Source organism: Centrocercus urophasianus, unplaced genomic scaffold (assembly GCF_019232065.1).
Source record: "Centrocercus urophasianus isolate 14NV4802_14NV808 unplaced genomic scaffold, USGS_Curo_1.0 seq_18, whole genome shotgun sequence".
Classification (NCBI taxonomy): domain Eukaryota; kingdom Metazoa; phylum Chordata; class Aves; order Galliformes; family Phasianidae; genus Centrocercus; species Centrocercus urophasianus.
This window is the reverse complement of record NW_024884733.1, coordinates 8,409,552-8,429,729: the sequence shown is the minus strand read 5'-3', so window position 1 is coordinate 8,429,729 and position 20,178 is coordinate 8,409,552. Positions and strand designations below refer to the sequence as shown.

Sequence of the window (20,178 nt, the reverse complement as noted above, 5' to 3'; positions counted from 1 at the left end):
ACATTGACTGTGTTGTGAAAACTCTTTGTAACCAAGCTTCACTTAAAAACACAAATGGAAAAATACCCGTATTTTTTTTTTATACATTCATACATTACTGCATGAAGGCTGTCCACGATCTGGGCAATTAACAGCTGCTCCTGCTGCAAAGGACTATTTTTAAAAAGCAGTGTTAGCGATCAGATAAGTATACCTCTGTGACTGCTAGCCTTGCTAACACTGTTCCAAAGCCTAAAACAACCACATGATCACATGGAAAAATGCAACCCAAACCTGCTGCGACCCGCTTCTTAAAAGTGGGCATGATACTGCCTTTCTTCCAGTCACCAAGGTCATCACCTGACTGCCATGATTTTTCAAATCTCACTGAGAGCAGCTTGGCAATCACATCAGCCAAAATCATGGAAAATACTGCTTTCTTATCCAACTTCACTTTGTTCCCAAATTTATGAGTTAATTGCAGAAAGATATACCTGTAGAAAGACTTTCAACATTAAGCTTCTACATCAGATAAAGCAAATTCCAAAATACAAGAGTCAGCCTGCAGAGTTAACACTGCAGAGGCCATCTGGAAGACATGGATCCTGCTCTATCTCAAGATCCCAACTTAGCATGCTTCATCCAAGTGTGAAGCAGAAGAGCAGCTCATCATCTGAGCAGCTCACAGGACGAGAACAAGCTGCAAGGGAGCTTCTGAGCCAGCTAGGTGAGCTAGGCTATTCCACCACATAACTTCAGGAAAAAAAAAAATACAGTAGTCCAGGGGAATAAATTGCTAAGGATTTGTTATCATGCAGTTCTAGAGGGATCAAAAATTGAGAAACTTATTCATTAATAGCTCTCTTTAAATCCATGCACAAGCATTTGTGCTTTTGAACAATATGAACTAAGTTATCCCTGTGCTTGAAACTAAGTACTGGAATCATATTGTGTAATCAAAAAAACAAGCCATCTAGGAAACCATTCTGAACTGAGCTGTTCTTTGTAGAAATACATACGCTTATTTACTTTGCATTTACTAGAGGCCACAGCACTAATCATCATCTGCATGCGTAGTGCCTCATATTTCATTCAAGAAAGCAATCAATCTTAAGTAACACATGGAATTATTTATCACAGGTAAAATGTTTCAGCCATAATACTCACAATACTTCAAATACAGCGTAGATTAAATAGTAAGAGAAACCAAACAGCTCTGGGGAGAAGACAGAAGGAAGCAGTTACAGGAAGAGATTTCTATCCTATGGAAAATGCCATTTTGCCTCCTGTATATTTGAGAGACTCATGTATTCTCTTATTTCCTCTGCTTCACTTGTCTACACGATGACAAGTGATGCCCAACTACTTTGGCATATCATATTGCTTTGTGTCATTCCACCACCTGCCAATGCCAGTGGCCCATCAAGCCTGAGAAATCAAAAGAAGCCATTTCTGGAAACTGGGGAGGAGAAAAAAAGGAAATAGAAAATTAGAAAGTCATTTTGTATTAGTGAATAGATGGAGAAATATTGACCTGTAAAAGTAAGCAAGATTGAGCAAGTATAAATCTCATATGCAGATTCAAGAATTTAAAGGCATTTCAGCGTATGTGTATTAAATGTCTATGTGGAAGATTATATCTACGTAAGAATAAATATGATTCTGCAAAACACTGTTGTTCTTCACCCTGTTGTCTTGTGTTTTGGAAAAAAAGCAGAAGAAACAACACATTTTAATAAGCAGACGTTACAAAAGCAAGCCGTTATCTTTGCTGGCAACAATAAAAAGAAGTGTCTCAAAATTAAAAAAAAAAAAAAAAAAAAGGAATAAAATCTATGCTTGGGTCCCCATTTGTTCTTCAGGGTTAGCCCTGAATCATAGAGAAATATACCTTATATAACCGTAGAAAAACTGTTCTATAGTCCACATCTATCAACAAAATTTCCCTTCAGAAAAAAGAAAAATATTTGCTTTGTTCTGCAGTGAATATTAATGGACAAAATACTGACAGCAAGTGCACCAGTACTCGCCACATGACAACAACTGCTGCAAAAGGTGCTATCCACTGGGTAGCTCTTCTGTAACTTGCAATGCTGTACAAGTATTCTTCCTCCTGATGCTGAGCCCTAATAGGTATCTCCACCCAGACAAATATTTCCACTCCATGTCCTGCATACCATGGCTCTCAATTTCCTTGATAGCTTTCAGGTGCATGCTATGTTTTGTAATGCACTCTTCATGGCCCAGATCAGTAACAAAAAACCCACTTGTGACCGAGGCTCCCAGTTCAACTTCTGTGGAACTGGGACTGTAACTCAGTAGTTCTCGATGTTGCCAGACGCTCAGAATGGAAAGGGATTGTCACGTCTCACTGGGAGGTGAAGAGAAATCACGAAAGCCATCTCATCCTCAAGTTGCAGCAGAAGCACACAAGCACATGAGAAAAAAGCAGAAAATTACTAGGAGACCAAGTACAAGGTTACCAAGCCAGATGCTGTGAAAAGGGCATAACACTGAAAGGAAAGCTTGTCAAAGCGAAGAAAAAGCACAGGAAAAAAAAAAAAAAAATCACAGAATGGAGCAGAGCCACGAGGCAAAAGGCAGAAATGAAAGTTGAGCACGGTGTGAAATGCAGAATCCCACAGAAATTGGGGACACTAAAAAAAACAAAAAACCCCAGAAGCACTGTAGGAACTGGCTATGCTCCAGAAACAGCAGAAACCAAAGCTACAAATACATAAGAGGAGGGCAGAATCTGCAGGGTTTGCATGCTGCTCCAAAGTAGCTGGACTCCTCTATGACTCCTGCTCACTTACACAATTTATTGTGAAGCACTACATCTGGGAACACCTGCCTGGTGTACAATGGAAATGCTTATCACATAAGTTGCACAGAAAAATAAAACGGAAACAAAATTAAGCAGGTCTGCATACCGAGAGCTGTTAAGGTAGAAAATGTTCACATTCCTCCACAAGGAATTAAAAACAGGCTTAAAAACAGCTTTCAAGCATTTTTTTCGCATCTCTGGTTTAAGAGCATCTACAATATCCATATCCAAACATTAAATGCTGAACGCGTGTGAATCATCAGATCATCTACTGTGTCTAAATATGGGCATCCATAGGATCCAATAAAACAGATACCCTACCTCACCTACCTTTAGGACTTTTAGCTGTTTTAGAAACATAGAGTCACTGCAGTGATACAAGTAATTTTTCTCCTCTTCCCTTTCTGAACTGTCAGGATAACATTTGTTCAACAGAAGTATGTTTGCATGCTGCTCCAAAGTAGGCCAAAAGCTTACAAGAAGTGTTTGAGTCCAAAGTAATAACTTCTTATGGCTCTTAACAGAGTTCTTGTTCAAAGTTCTTGCACAAGTGGGTAATGCAGCCACTAATTAACTCCTACAAAGATGACCCCATGCTTCTGCTGTCACTACTGGCCTCAGCAACACCACTAACCCTGTGCACTGCTACAGCTTATATTAGTAAACTGCAGCTTTAAGAAAAGAACATTTCAATTAAGGCTTATCTTATGAAAAAATCCCAACATAAGAAAAAAAAATATAAATGTACATAAAAAACACCTACAGTGCTTTACTCTGCAAATAACAGAACAGTGACCTGTGAGCTGGTGCACAGCTGACAGAGCCCCCATGATGGCACTTCCACATTCAATATGCTTTGGCTGCCGACTTGTGTGTCAGGCAAAAATTGTCCTTGGCACACACTGCTCAGCCAGATGACCACAGCTCTCCAAAACTGCTCATTCAGGAGTCAGTATCCTAGTAGCCAAACAGTAAGACCAACACTACAGGACAGACCTACACACCCATTGTACCTTGAAGTATCTGCAAGGAGTGAGCTCAGAAATACTACCTGCATCCATCTGTAAACTAACCACAGTGGATCCAATTAGCACAATGTTAGTTTGTGTTACAGTTTGATTCTGTACGTTTGTTTGTTGTTTTTTTTTTTTTTTTTTTATAAATATTTCAACAGAAAATAGCCCCAAGACTAGAACATTTTTATTACATGGCAATTACATAAAATGGTCTGCAAAGAGGCACGTACATGCTTCCAACTCACATCCTTCAGCAGAGCAAAAACAATTCCAATACTACTCTACAGCAGTGTACACTCATCGCAAGGTACACAAACATTATATTAAGGGAATCATGCCTCTCCAAGGACATTTTCATGGATTAAATGTCAGGAATGAAATATCGCATTTCAACTTTGTTAGGACCTTAAAGAATGAATATGAAGACAAATATTGAGAGGTCTGAAGAAAACAATCGATTCCATTTAATTTCAACTCTGAGGCACTTAATGCAGTCAAACAAAGAATTTGTACTTTAGTTTCTTATTAGATAAAACTAAGAAGTTACTTTAAGAAATAACATTGACCGTATTTTGAGTCTATGAGAATGGCAGAACTTATGGCTTAAAAGGAAGAAATGTTTTAAGATGGCATCTTCAAAACAGAAATTTCAGTTCCAGTACTGTATAATAAAATTCAGTTATAACATACCATTCTTTTCAGAGTTCTATAGATAGTCAGAACTGACCAGTCAGCAAGAACCAAGATGGGGAGAAGTCCAAGAAAAGCCCACAAAGCAGGCAGAAGCTATGCACCTGGAAGGTGCTCTACTGCAGGCAAACCACTGCCACAGTTCAGCACACCACGAAGGCTCTTCTATTAGATGATGGACTATACACCATACAGACAATGTTCTCATATAGATGTGCCATTTTGGTACAGTGAGATTCTGATCAGGATTATGGCATTTGATCTCCATTCTATTAATCAATTCTGATCACATCCAATTCAAAATTCTCACAGAAAAGAAATATAAATCATTAATGCAAAATACACACGAAGTTCCCATATCACACAGTACTAGAATATCTAAACTGTCTTTATGAAAGCTTACATAAGTTTTCAGATTCATCAATGCTATTAAGGAGAACATACAAGCCAAGACTGACAACAACAACAAAATGGGAAGAATTTCAAAAGAACTTGTTTCATTTTGTGGATATTAACTGAACGTCACCTGTTCCTGTCCATCTAAAACTATCATCACCAACCAGTGCAGGTCCAGAGAGACAAGAAGAATTTTCATTAAAAATATAATTCCACAAATACATTGCTTAGAATCCTAAGCATTTCATTATTAAAAACAAAAACAAAAAAAAACATTTAGAAAAACATTATGGCTCAAACCAACCCTCTGTGACATGACTGCTTTCCAAATAATGCACACTGCTGGAGTTTCACAAGGCTTGTCTGGAATGCCTCGCTGTGAGGGACATCCAAACGCTGCAGCAACAGAAAGCCAATGACAGAGATGGGTCACCTGCATGACCCTTAGCCCTCATAGCACGAACTGACAACTTGCATTGAACTGCCCACTGCTTCTGAAAACTCCAGGCAAATGGGTCATTTCTTCCAAGTGGTTATCCTCAGAGAGAAGTAAGCAATGGGGGAGGAAATGCTGTGGCCCAGAGGCCCTGTGCAGGCTGGTTGATCAATGGGCAGTGTCAGCAGGCTTCCATTTAATGATGCTCAAACTAGCACCAGCCGTGCTAACAGCCATGCTTACCACTGATACCCACACACAGGAAACAGCATTCTGGAAAGACCAAATAATTGCCTTATTTTTGCAGTATAAGGATTTTATTTACTTACTTATTTATTTTAAGGTGTAAGCCTTACATTTCATGTACGTAAAGATCAGTCCTTAGATTTTAACCATGAGAACATGAACACATTCACAACAGCACAATGCAGCAGTCAGGAACAGCAAGTACATCTGGGTCACTACTGTAACTTACAAAGCCCTTCTATAAAGGAGCATGCAGCACTTTGCAAGCCTTGCTACTACATATACACAAATGTATATAAAATTATCATTTTACATTAGGGGGTTTTAAGTATATTTTTAAATGAAGAAGTTTTTGGTAAACTAACAGGGAAACATCATACATTCAAGCTCCTATTTAATTCATCCATTTATCTATGTAGAACTAAAAAGACAAGCAACAAAAGCAACTAATTATCGCTTTACTTGATGTAAATTTTTTTTAAATCTCCAGTGCTGGTTTCCAAAAACTTATCTTGCTTTCCTCTATATTTAAAGACTATTTCCACACTCATCAGATGAGTATTCAAAAGTGGGACACAGCACAGTTGTAAGTACAGTTCCAGTGAAGATGATAAAGTAATTGGCAATACATGAGAGAGTGTTCTTTCTCCATCTTTTCTACTTCTGTAAGCAAGCAAAAAAATTCTCAAAAAGAGCAACAAAAAAAAATAACACAGGAAAGTACAGAAACAGGACAGATTTTGTAGGTATGTCCTATGTCTACAATTATACCATGACTGAGCTATTTAAGTCATCCTAAAATCAAACTAGCCCTGAATTGGAACACCTGGACATAGAAAACAAACACTTGGACTACAGAAAACAAACAACCTTTCATTGTTAATCAAATTACCAAATTGCTATTTAATCAACTGCCCATGCAAACTACCTACAAAAACCCCCATCTGAGGAAAGGTTTCTCAGTCATTCTACATTTTAGCCTCTCTTAAAAACCTGCTCCAAATAAAGGACAAGCAGCCATCCCTTGAACTCTTAACTGTGTTAAGAGTGGGCTGTAGCTGGAGACTTTCATATTTCCAAAGTCTACTGCTATGGCACAGCACATAACACTAGAAAGCTCACTGCAGTGTGAATGCTTTAAGAGCCCTTTCTCCCTGAAAGCCCATTAAAACTGATCATCAGAAAGCTGTCTTGTACCTGTCTAGCAGAGCTTCTGCCCTGGAAGAAACTCCCACCAGCCACAAGTGGAACCCTTACAGCTGCAACAGCAGGGTCTTCCTGACTTCTACAATAGACTTGGAATCCAGTTTCCTCCTCTCCAATGAGAGAAAGCACAGAAGGAACTATTTTAATCCTTCTGATAGATCACAGTATAGAAAAATTATGCTCTAATTTAACTGTGTTAGAATAAGCAAACAAAGAAGTATTATTGCTATGAATACATAATGAATACTGCATAATTATATATCCTTAAAAGATACTCTTCCATAAGAGTAAAGGTCTGAAACATTTGCAATTCCTTTATTTTTTAAGCTTTTGAACCACACCAAGTCACCACAAATAACTGAACATCAGCTGAAGTTCCACCGCAGCCAACTTGACATACACAGAAATGCATGCTGACAAGGTCCCTCTAACTCTCTTCTATCTCACAACCAGAGGTTCTGACCTACACGGCTCATGCAGGCAAGCAGAGGGGCACATACAGCTTCACCTCAGACCAGTACCTGCCTGGAAGCAAATGCTGCACAGTGGATGCTGGGATAACACCTCCTGTCCATCCACCTCTGCTGCACGGCTGTGGAATAAGGTAAGAAAAGAACCCCAGCTGCCAGACAGCTGTGACGCTCCACTATCAAGTCAACTAGTCCATACCTTGTTAAGTAAAAGCTCCAGTACAAACGTGACACACAGACACTACCTCCACCCCATAAATCTATCTTTTTTTAAAGATTATCTCCTAAGATCAAGAAGGAATTATTGTTTTAAGGAAATTATCTCATTAAGAGTGATTTTTCCTGTCAAATTTATAAGCATACATCATACTTTTCATTTGCTTCCAAGAAATTTGTTGTCAGAAGTTTCAAGCGTTGCTATCCCATTGAACACCTGGGAAAATATGCCAAAACTCCCCTGAAAACCACCCTTCACCCACCCCAAAGTCATTCCAGCCCCAAATCTCAGATTTGATCCATCTCTTCAGGCAAGTTTCCAACCAGCACCTAAGGATAGAGAAGTAGAGTCCCCATAATCAATAATTATTCAGATGCACGTTGACTTCTTTCTTTCTACCAGTGGTCAGTTACCTCTCCTGAGGGATGCTCCAGAAGACAGAAACACCAAGTTACACCCAGGATCTTGAATCCCCTGCTTCACCAAGATGGGCAGAACAATACTCTGTTGGGAAACATCTAGCAGGTTTAGAAATTAAGCACTGATGGCATCTAAGTAGTAAATGTCACAGAACATTCAAATTTTTACTGCCTCAAATTTTTATTTACACTCCAGTAAAATGAATACAGTGTACATGTCATGCAGGATACATATTAACTACACACACATTTGTTAGCCATCTGAGAAAATGAAATACCACTGAATGAAATGAAGCAATTTGTTTCAGTATTTGACTTACCTGTTTTATAGTACAAATAACATTTGAAGAATAGTATGAGAACAAACAGCCAAGATCTGAAACTGAGAAGTGTGACAAACTCAGGAAAACGACGCTTATGGTGAGGCTAGATAAGCTTTTGGCACGTGGCTCAGAGAAGCTACACAATCTCCATCTCTGGACATTTACAACCCACCTCCCAAGTGGTTGGGAGGTTTTAAAGACCTTAATGGCTGAAGCCCAAAGCCCTGTTCCAAACTCAGCAATGATCCTACTCTTAGCAGGAGGCTGGACTAGGGACCTCTCCCTCGTACCACAACAGTGAAACTGTAAGGAAGGACTCAATGTACCTAATTTCTTATGGTTTTATTTCCACACATCAAAAGATTTCTATCACACAAAAATGGTAAGGCCTCCACACATTACTAAAGCAGTTGTAAAAGAACAAATTCAACACTAGTATGACATTACACAAACTGGCAACAAAAAAGAAACAAGAACTCAACACACACTATAAAAGAACCTGCTTTTTGCCAACCAGAAACTGATCCTCTCTAAGTAAAGAATTACTATGGTGCAAATAAGTAGTTACTACATAGGTTGTTTCAAAAGTAATGCCTCCTATTTACTTCCATGGACATAATAGATACGAAGAGCACGATGATACTATCTGATAGAGGGGCCATGTTTTCCACGTAGAGGAATTCAGTGACACATCTTTGATTCATACGCACTTTCATGTCAGACGCCATTTTGCCCCACTGCTGTCACACAGCAACAAAATATCACAGAAAACCGCAGGGAAGTTTCAGCCATACCACCAACACCCACAACACAGAACAGCAACTAAGAGAAACCCCTGTAAGAGAGGGACAGCGTCGAAGAGGAGCACTACACCATACACTCATACACTGCACCCAGCCAGTGAAGCTTGAAGTACATTCTTACTTTAAAAACAAAGGTAAATGCACTGCAACCAGGCTGCTGTAACACAAGAGAATAACTGTTAGCTGTACGTGCAGAAATAGAACAAGATAGAGTTACATAAGGTTCAGAAATGAAAGACAAAACCTGCAACTGAAGTGGTAGAAAACAAAATCATGGCCCAAACTTAAGAACCTTTGAGGTTCCAGCTCTGAAGTTGTAAAACAGGATCAAATTTGCAAAACTGAACTGCCATAAAAACACAAAACAGTTGGTAATGACACAGATTCCTTCTTCAGCACATGAAACAGCTAAAGGCCAAGGACCACTGTTTACTCTTGACAATTTTGATACTTCGAAGGGAGGAACAGAAGTCCAAAATGACACGGAAGTTACAATGGTAAAGATAAAAAGACAGTGAAGAGAGGTGGAATCTGGTACTGCTGACTTGAGAGACATATGACCAGCAGACATATCAGAGAGAGAAAGACTGTGTCTGAGAAGATAGAAATGCAAATAAAATCATCAGGGACGTTGGAAAATGTCTAGAGGGAGTTTGGAATAAAAATTAGATCTTTGAATCAACAGGTTAAAAACTGGCCAAAGAGTCAAGAAATCATCCAGGGATTAAATTGTGAGAGAACCTAACTGGGGAAGGGGGCACTGGATCTTTGGGACACTTGAATCACAGGGCAAAACAAAAGACATGAAAACAAAAACAGAGAGAGGACATTCAGGTACATAAAATAAGGGGATGCTACATGGGGAACAAAGGAAAAAAATATTAAACAGAGAAGTAGTTGAGGGGAGCCACACTTCAAGATGAGAGCAGAAGAAATTTGGTTGCTAGTGAAGGAGTCATTCATGAAAGTCGATCAAGAAAAGAGTAAATGAAAAGAGCTAAAGAAATTAAAGGGACAAACTCTCACAGGTGAGAGGCAGAGGCCTGGTTCAGAAACAGATTCTAAGAAAGCAGAACAACTTGGGGAAGAAGAAAAACAAACACATAAAACCTAAAATGAAAAGCAAACCTGGAAGCAAACTCACCAAGAAAAAAAAAGACGTGACCCAAGTGGTTAAAAAGTCCATTTGGAAGGAGAATTAGAACAGGTAAGGGAGAGCTCAGACCAAAGCTTTGTTGTGCTGACACTCTTCAGCAATATTCAGGAAAACAAGAATGGAAATTAAGAAATAACATGAAAAGATGTCTAGGGAAGGTATTAGAGACAGGGCATTGCGAGAAGCAACCAAAGAAACCACATACAGAGAAGCAGACAGAGATGAAAATAAAGACCAGTGAGTCAAAAGAGGTAAGGCCACTGAAGGAAGGAAGCAGCTGAGAAAAGTAAGAGTCAGAAAGGTTAATAGACTGGAGATCCCAAAAGGAGTGAGTGACAGGGTAAAGGAGAGATAAAGACAGATATGCTGAAAGAGAGCAGGTAGTGATCAGAGAAAAGGAATTTAAAAATGAGAGATAATAAAGCACACAGTATTTAGTAAAGATGAGGTCATGGGAATGATGAAGGCTGTGAAAACATCTGTCTAAAACAAGAAATCAAAGTGGCAGCTAGAAAAACTGAATGAAGAACAATGGAGCTAAGTAGTGATCAAAACAAAAAAAAACAACAGTGAGCTTGCCTATGGTTACAGATAAAATTTGAAAAGGCAAGAATGGGTGGAATTTAGCAAAGTCACAAAGAAAAAACGGAACTATTGGCCATTTGGAAAAAAAGAACTTCAAGTTTGAAAGAGAGAAGAAGAGACAACAGAGAAGATGAAGCAGAGGCAATGAATGAATACGAAAATCAAGAACAAAAACCTGAGGAACAAGACTTGGGGAAAGGAGTGAAGACTGGAAAAAATCCTTTAAAATCGCTATTTGAGTCACATTTGGCAATTAAGTAACACATCACTGGGTATGACCAGCACCTGCATTTCCCCCCTTCAGTGATCTCAGCAGGAAAATTTAGTTATTCATCCAGACCAAACCAAAGATCAGAACCCAGAAGATCAGCACTGTCACTGGCTATTAGCTGATACGGGGACGTGGCAGGATTGGAAAAACATCAGATTGCCAAAATGGTATTAAAATGATGGGGGGGGGGGGGGGGGGAAGCTATTTCAACTCTGCTATTCAGCACCTATACTTCCAGACTGAATTATCCCTCCACAAAACAGGAGCTGAAGGCCCTTGTTGTCTTCCTCTCACATAAACCTCCGGTTTCTAAAAGCACAAATACCTGACACAGCAATTGCCATTGGCATTCAAATTCAGCCATTAAGATTCTGTTCTCGCTGGCTAACAGCCAAGACAGAGACCGAGCGGATGGTTTGTTGAAAGCAAACATCACTGCACTTTTGGGTCCCATTCAGAGATAGCTGAGAACCACTGGCAACAGAAGCCCCTTTCCATTTCCAAGACTCTGTCAACAATTTCACTCTTTATGGCTGTCTTAATCGTGTGCATGAATAAAACACTAGCCTGCTCAGACACATCTAATGCTGTATTTCATCTTCCTGTATATTGGCATGTTTTTAAAGTTTCAGCTCATTACAAGAAGAACACATACTTCTACTGCCTGCTCATACAACGAGTAACTGGATCACTGAAGTTGAAGAGAACTGGGAAAAATACGTTAAGTCTGTCCTACCAAAACAAAGACATAAAAAAAAAAAAAAAGCACAGCACATGATTTATAGATACCTTACTGATTCCCACTTATTCATTGTGAGCAAACAAATTCACTAAAAATTACTGAAATTCCATAAAAAAAAAATAATGCTCTCTAAACAGGAGCTGACAGGAGCTCAAAAAAGCTGGCATCACAAATAGGAGCTCTTCCTTATTCTTAGCCCTTCTAGGTATTTCCATATTGTTTCAGAGTAATTTTAGATAAAAGCACAGTTTATAATTCATTATGAAAAGATCTTCTGCAGTGTTTCTAGATGCAATTTTTGACAAATGGTATGACAAAGTTTTTGAATGCACCTTCTACCATTACAATTCTAGAACACTCACCTATAATTAAATACTGGAAACAGTGAACTGCAAGACCAGCAGCAACTACTGTAGCATATCTGTAATAAGAAAAGTGGGAAAAATATCACAGAAGCACTGTTATTTTTACACTATAATTGATATCTCTATGCTTTATTTTTATTAGGCTACTGCACAGCAGGGGAGCTTTCAAGATAGTAGATGAGATTTTAATGCAATGTCATTCAAAGCACAAAGTTCAGTCATGAAACACATTAATACTGTAGTAGTACTGAAATAAAAGGGGGTGTAAGTCAGACCATTCTCCTTAGAAATATAACAGGTTCATTTTAAAGAAAACAAACATGTAATGGCATAGTTTTAAATAAATAGTGCCAAACCTCACCAACAACAAAGGATAAAAAATAGAATGACATTTCTATAACAGGAAACATTTTATAAAATGTACAGTACACATGGAATTATTACAAGATTGTTTTCATACATTACTAGGTGCTTATGGGATGGATTCTAGAACCTCAGTTACACCAGCAATTCTGTTAACCCATACAGACTTCTCAAATACAAACCTCGGTACCCGAGTCATTTGTACCATTTATTCTACAGTTTTAAAAACAGAAACAACTACTTCGTTTACTCAGCACAAAATTTAATCAGCAATACAAAAAATCCACACCCACACCAATGAAACATTTGCTAACTTTTAACTCATCGTTTCTTTACTCCGCATATCCTTCCAGAAAATGAAAAAAAAAAATAATCTATCATTGGTTACTTTCAGGCAAAGTAATAATACTTGATGCATGATATGAGATGCAGATAGCCTGATTGAGTTGGTTTTTTGTCAGTGACTTTGCAATATTCTAGCCCATTTCAGAGAACGACTGGAATACTTGTGCATCTTAAAAACTAATCGCAGCAGTCAAGCAAGTACTGTGCTGCCTTTGTCAATACAAACCATTTCACTCTGACATCTGAACTAGAATATAACCATCATTTGTTTAAAACACAGTTATCAGATAATACACAAATGGAAATACAGAGGTTTTTAAACACAAACCAAGGTTTCTGAAACACTTTCTTCCTGTACATTGTTCCACTGGAGTCCTACAAGACTGAATCAAGTAAATATGGCAGCAAGAAGGAAAATTAAAGACTTGTCCTACCAAGTTTGGAAATTAAAACAACAACAGAAATACAATGTACTAAGATGAAGACGTGGCACACACTGTTTAAAAACTCCTACATTTTAGCATACAGAATTTCCACAGTATTTCTAATTTAAAAAAAAACAAAACAAAACAAAACAAAACAAAAACAAAAAAACCAACCACCTACTCTAAGCACAGCTGACCTAACTCCAGATTTCCCACATTTGGATATTCTTTGGGCATTACATCTAATAAAACGCTGCACAGAGAAAAAAAACAACAGAACAAAAAGTGTAGGGAACTGACTACATCTAGGAACTGTGTTGTGTGGATATATGTATTGCTATTTTCTCTAAACTAACTTCTTTTTACCCACATAACAAAAAGGTTTAACTGTCAGTAGCAACTTCTTAGCAATCTCATTGGTAAGAACTCTGTTTTGACAGTTGTGTATTCTCAAAGTGTTTAGTCTTGATATTCAAGAAATTTGAGACCTATCTCTATTTTTGAACTCCCTTTTTCCTTTAACAATGAAAACATTATTAAGCACACCAGAGAGGTTTTAACACAATACTGTGAATCTCCTTTCAAATAATGAAGTACTTTGCATCAATAATTATTTCCGAAATAAGTGGCAACTTTCTTTGAAACATAAATGCTAAAATTTACTTTTGCTAAATATAAAGCTACTTCTTAGGATACGATATACAAAATCTGATATCTGTGAAGAATATATTGTGCTTTAGTACACAGCTATATATTTTCCAAAAAGATTTTGGTATTTTAAAAGCATTTTTAAATACAGTATTGGAAGGTCAAATTATTTTAAATACAAAAGTCTACAAACAGTGACATTTACAGGAATAGAAACTGGTAACTTAAAGATCGCATCTTTTAATCAGATCTTCTAATACATGTTAGCCTCAAAAGAACACTATCCGCTACAAGCAGCATCTGCATGGTTTTAACACTCAGCTATGCACACTCACATTGCCCCAGGGCTGTGCTGTACAAGGCTATTGAAAATGATCAAACTGCAGAATCAACACCTTAAATTCTCCCATAAAACCTCCAACAGACATTTTATGTGCATTATGACAGAATAGCAAAATGAAAAGGGACGTTAAAACAATTTCAGTGTATGGTTTTTTTCCACTAACTATTTTTGCGTCACGTTTGGCAAGCACAGAACTAATCATGTCATCTGTCTACTCACGTGCTGAGAACTGCAAACTATAATTCGGTATAAAATACAGTAACCTTCTATAATAATTATACCCCTTTAGAACTAAGATTAAAATAAACATAACTGTGCAGATTCATATTTCCTATAAATTACTAAAAAGGTGAGAGATTCAGACATTTTGCTTATACATAAGCCTAATATCTGTATCCTGTGCAAAAGTGCAACCGTGTTTTAGAACTGAGGCCCAACTGAACCCATTCATTGGTAAAGAAAACATCCTTGAACTCACTTAATGTGGAAAACAGCAGCTCTCAGTATCTTTTGAAGTTATGCTTTACATATTTAAATCTGTTAAAACTGCAAGTTGGTAAAAAGTAAAAAATAAAATAAAACATTGACGTTCGTATATAAATGGGTTTACAAAGCACAACAGTAAGCTTCAAATAATTACATTTCTGTAATGCAAAGAGGTGGGATGATTTATTTAAAATACTTGAACATTTCTGATCTTCGGGATCTGATGTCTGTTTAGCTGCTCGCAGTGTGTGCATGCATACGTTTCGCTACATCATAGACATAGGTTATGTCTGGTCGCTTCTCCGGATCCGGGTTGATGCACATATTAACTAATTGTCGCAGCTAGGAGAGGAAAATAACATGTAAGAAAGCCAACAATCCTGCCACGTAGTATTTACGCATTCTCAAATTCAAATTGAAAAGACTGGCAACAATTAGCCCAGCACAGCAACTCTGTATGAACACACTCAGCACTCTCTCTCAACACATACTGCACACAGTTTCATGCAAGCATGTATGCAAAACTCAATTCATTTTTTTTTAAACATCTTATACTATTGCCAGAAAAAAATATGAACATAAAAAGTAATGAGGAGACCTAAGCTCAAATTCTTCCAACATATAACTTCAAATGTTCATGTAACTTCATTATACATCATTTAAATGGCAAGCCCTAATAAAGCCGGTGAAGACTTCTTAATTTAAAACGTCCACTTTTGACTCAGTATAATTCTGAACTTAAAAATCAAAGTAGGGAAAGTATTTTGAGGAAATATCACATTATGTTGGCCTCGGAAACATGATGCTGAAGTAAATAACGTTTGGACTAAGTCCTGGTTTTTATTTGTAGGGCTAAGTTGTTAATTCTTCTTTATAGGAAGAAACAATTAATATGTTCACAGAAGCATTCTTAGGTGTGATTACTGAGAAAGCCTAGTTCCTGCAACTAACAGAGTGACCTCATCACCATGATTATTCAAAGGCAACACAGACAAGCATATTCAAATGTGCCATCAGAGAGTTCCCTTCCTGCTTTGTATAAAAAGATCAAGAAGGATTTTAAATTCTAATTATACTCTCAGTTTTTCTGAAGATGAATTTCAATGCACTAGAGTAGGAAGTCCTGAAGTTGAAGGAAGAAACATTACATACAACTATTTACAACTTTGTTTGCAGAAATTGCAAACAGCACACATTGTACAGGTTCCTCCACAATTAATAATACAAAAACTGTCACTAAAACACTCTGCTTCTTTAGTGAAGTGAAATTAATACTTATATATGAGATGATGAATTCTGAAGACAGCGATCAGATTGCAGATTTTACTTTAATATTTCTCCTTTTGATGGATGGCCAGATCCAGAAACAGACCTGCTATTTGAACCTCAAATATGTTAAGTTTATCTGACTAACGGATTTTAAAAGCTACCACATTCCTTCTGGCAGGCAATAAATAGAAATATCATCACTGACAGGAAAAATTATTAGTCCATAGTAACGCCCAATTATTTGGGGAATAGAACACTGGAAATTATGAACTACCATAAAAAATAATTGCCAAAATGTAATAGAAGAAGTACAATAAGCTCCTGGAGAAGCAGCAGCTGGGTGACAGTTACCAGCAGACACAGTATATTAGCAGAGCAACAGCTTGCTGTGCAACAGCTCATACAGCCTACATGACAAACAGGAAACACTTAACAACATCCAAAAACCCCAATCCTGAAATTAGCACCAAATATGTAAACATTTTAGAAAGAAAATATAAATGTAATTTATCTGGGGAATACAACATCGAATCTTGTACATATACATGTATCTTTATCTGTGAAGAGTTCCATCTGTTCAGTAGAACTGCATAGAGTAAATAAAGTCTTAGTAAAAGATTGTGAAGGACTGACACCTATAAAGCTATCATTAGAGGAATAACAGGATTCTCTCTTTTACCAGTAAATTGGCTGAAGGTAGAACAATACAAGTAGATCCTCCAATAAATTAATGTGCAAAAAGCTTGAGAAGTTGTATTTAGCTTCACTAGTCCACTTCAAGTTTTTTAATTGCTGGCCTACGATAACTGATTTTGTTTTCTAAACTGATCTTTTCCATTTTAAAAAATATTAAAACTAGTAAATAATTTGAGTCTGAAATTAAGTCATTAAACAGGATGCCTTCCTTTAGAGTTGCTTTGTTACTTCTGTTATAGAGCTTCAAAAGACAGCCATAGAGATTCAACGGTTACAAAGACACGAGCAAAATGGCATCATTGCATTAGGAAAGGCTTTCATACCCTATTCATCTTTGTAAGCACACCTAAAGAGCCATCTTCATGATGCCTTGACTGCAACTTGTGATTTACTAACCCTAACCAAAGTGATCATATAGCTACTGCTGTCCAGATGCAAGAAAAGGTTTATGAGAATGTTATTAACAAGAGACAGCCGTGAATCTGTTTATTTAGAAATGCTTTTCTCAACACAGTACAAGAGATGAGCTCTATCAGTGGGTAACAACCCCTTGCAATTATATCACAGTCAAATAAATGGCAGTCATCAATGTGGCTGTAAGTCTTACTACTTAAATGCTGCTCATTGCTAACACTGCTAAATCTCTTTCTCCCTCCCCTCCCCAGAATTTCAGTTGTAAGAGAGCATAGCAGAAAATAGTTACACATGGAGATAGCCTTTCACAACTGAAAATGGGCTCCTGCTGGCTGCTAATGCTTGGCCATAGTATTACTTCTTAACTACCTACATGAGTAACTATCTGAATGAACCTGAGATCACTTGTCAGCCTCTCTAGTGCTAATGAAATTCTCATGAAGCAGAAAAGCATGACAGTACCACAGGAAGAGGCACTGGGGTTCTCAAGTCAGACTACCACTACAGACAGAGTAATTTTTTTTAGTATTAACTAGCACAAACTGGCCAACAGGCAGAACAGACTTACGACTGAGCTGGAAGGAGCTCTTGTTGCATCCCCACATCCCCAAGCTGCAAACTTCTTTGGCTGCTTACTGTTCTTAACCTCCTCTGTGCACTTAGCACAATGACTGTGTTTAGCCTGGAGCTTAGCCTGACACTGGAGCAGTGGGATACACTTTCTTTAACTTTAGCAGGTTTTTCAGCTATGAAATAAACAATTATCGCTCAAGTCAGGAGAAGGGGAGGGGGGAACACTAAGTACTGTGACAGGCAAGTACTTGGCATTGTCACGCAACTGAGAAAGAAAACTTTTCGTATAAGAACTCTTGGATGACTAAAATAATAATAATAAACTCACCAACCTTACTCTGAATAGGAGACCTTCCTGAAACTCAGTGTTGGAAGGAATGCTGGCAACCCACACAGTAATTCTAGACCAGGGGCCTGGCTATGGACTTGTGAGGAAAAGCACCTCAGAGGGAAGACTGAAAGACTTCACCCACCATAAAAAGCAATGGAATGCTAATATTGGCTGACAGGATTTTATGAGTATTGACTGGGGGCGGCAAGGGAGCCCCAGCTTTCAACTCCCTACAGTAAAACATATTTCTGTAAATACTGCTTACCCTGAACATCAGGGTTTCTTAAGGAATATTCAAGAACGGTGATACATGAAGTTGTTAAAACATTCAAAAATCTTGGATAATAACTCTTATTGCTCAACAAAGTCTGTGAAAACACTAGGATTTCTAATCAAAAATTTATCTCATTAAAATTTACTTACGTTTACCCCAAAAAGCAATTGCCTAATACTTTGTAATGTGTTTACATCCTACATCACAGGGTACAGCCATGAATGCTCAATAGAAGTGTTCTTTCAGAAAATTCTTCATTATTGAATATGTGAATATTATATAGATAGATAGATATAGAATATAGATTATAGAAGCTCCTGAACATTACTGCTCAGAATGTGCCCCCAGTTTGCTTAAAGAGTAGATCCCTAGCTTCCCAGTACAGATCATTTACGAGAGTAAAACTATTCAATAGACAATGCTTGCTCATTCCTTTCCTTTTAACTGTTTGTGCTAATAAAGCATTTTTCAGAAAAGACTTTTCTTCTTTTTAATTATACCTGGTGCAGTAACTAGCAAACCTACATGGGTTTTTTTGCATACACTGTAGATAATGCAAGTTTTCACAGTGGAACAAAAGAAATGCACTCAGTGCCATCTCTATAGCTCAGTTGATTACTTTTTTTAAGTTACTATTTCCACATCTATTACAGCTCTGAATCTCTCATTATATTTTAAAGTCGCTGGTGAATTTTATAACTACCTGGTTTACTCAAAGCATAGAAGTAAACGCCTGCTTTCAAATGAAGAAAATATAACCTGTGCTTTGCATCTGCTTCCAACACTGAAAGCTACACAGAGGTAAGCAAAAGGTGGAACCTCTTTCCCTGTCCCAACTCCAAGACCTTCTATCTGGGCCAGGCTTTGATATCTGCCCCTTGGCTGGAAATCCGCATATCCAACTTCACACTTAGCTGCAGTGAAGTAGCCCCGCAGGCAGGCCAACTTCAACGAACCACTAGTGGTATCATCATTAAAATCCTGCTGAAGGTCACCATGGAAACCGCCTGCTGAGGTTTCACTGCTGCACTCGGCATCTCCTAATCAGCTACCATGTGAAATGCAAATGCAGACAGTCTGAAAATTAGTCAAGAAGAATAGAGGATGAGGATGCAGATATGTGAAATATTCATGCGCTTCATGGAAAAAGGAAGACAGCATGAATGACACAACAAAGAACGGCCCCTGACATTCTTGCTATCATTTTGCATTATTGTTCACACCCTACTGTATTTCTAGGCCTCCAGTTCTCGAGTTAGTTATAAGAACTGCCATATCTATGGTCTACAATAAATAGTAATTAAGAATGGCCAAGGTAAAATGACTAACTGGTAAACTCACAAAGAGGTTTATTGCACATATTACACAATAGATCAAAATCACCATCCTTCACAAAGTCATGGAATTATCTTTGTAAGTCCAGTTTTTGTTTCCGTAAACAGGAAAAATTGTCACTGTAAATACAACACAAAACACTGGGCAGTTATCTTTTATTAATAGTCCAATCACTGTCTTTGAAAGCAAAAAATTCAAGGTTCAGAATTACAATCCCTATTCTGCAAGTGAAAATGCACAAAACCTTCTGTTTATTGGAAGGTATTTCAGTGCTGGTTTTTATTTGCGTTTTCCAAGTAACCTTTAATTCACATAGACTGAATTCAATTAGAATTTGTTACTAATATGCATCCTTTGCTTTACAGCTTCTATCAGTTCACCCTGTTCCTTTTAAAAGTGGGAAAGTTATTTCAAAACTAGCACGTTAGATCATTAACAAGCAAACATTTATGTTTTTTACTCTTGTTACTTTAAGAAAAATATTTAGTTTCTTTTCATTTTATTGCTTTAAAAAAAAGAGGAAGTATGC

General features: G+C 37.6%; 1 protein-coding gene across 2 annotated transcripts in view; it reads right to left on the bottom strand.

Annotated features, from left to right (window-relative positions):
* Window positions 1-12,246: 12,246 nt before the first annotated feature.
* The window catches only part of NEK7 (NIMA related kinase 7), a 61,981-nt gene continuing 54,049 nt past the window's right edge, over window positions 12,247-20,178 (bottom strand). For both annotated transcript variants that reach the window (XM_042819533.1, XM_042819535.1), the window contains exon 10: window positions 12,247-15,099. In XM_042819533.1, the coding sequence (XP_042675467.1) occupies window positions 14,989-15,099 (111 nt within the window). In that variant the 3' untranslated portion in view covers window positions 12,247-14,988. The remainder of the gene's footprint in view (window positions 15,100-20,178) is intronic.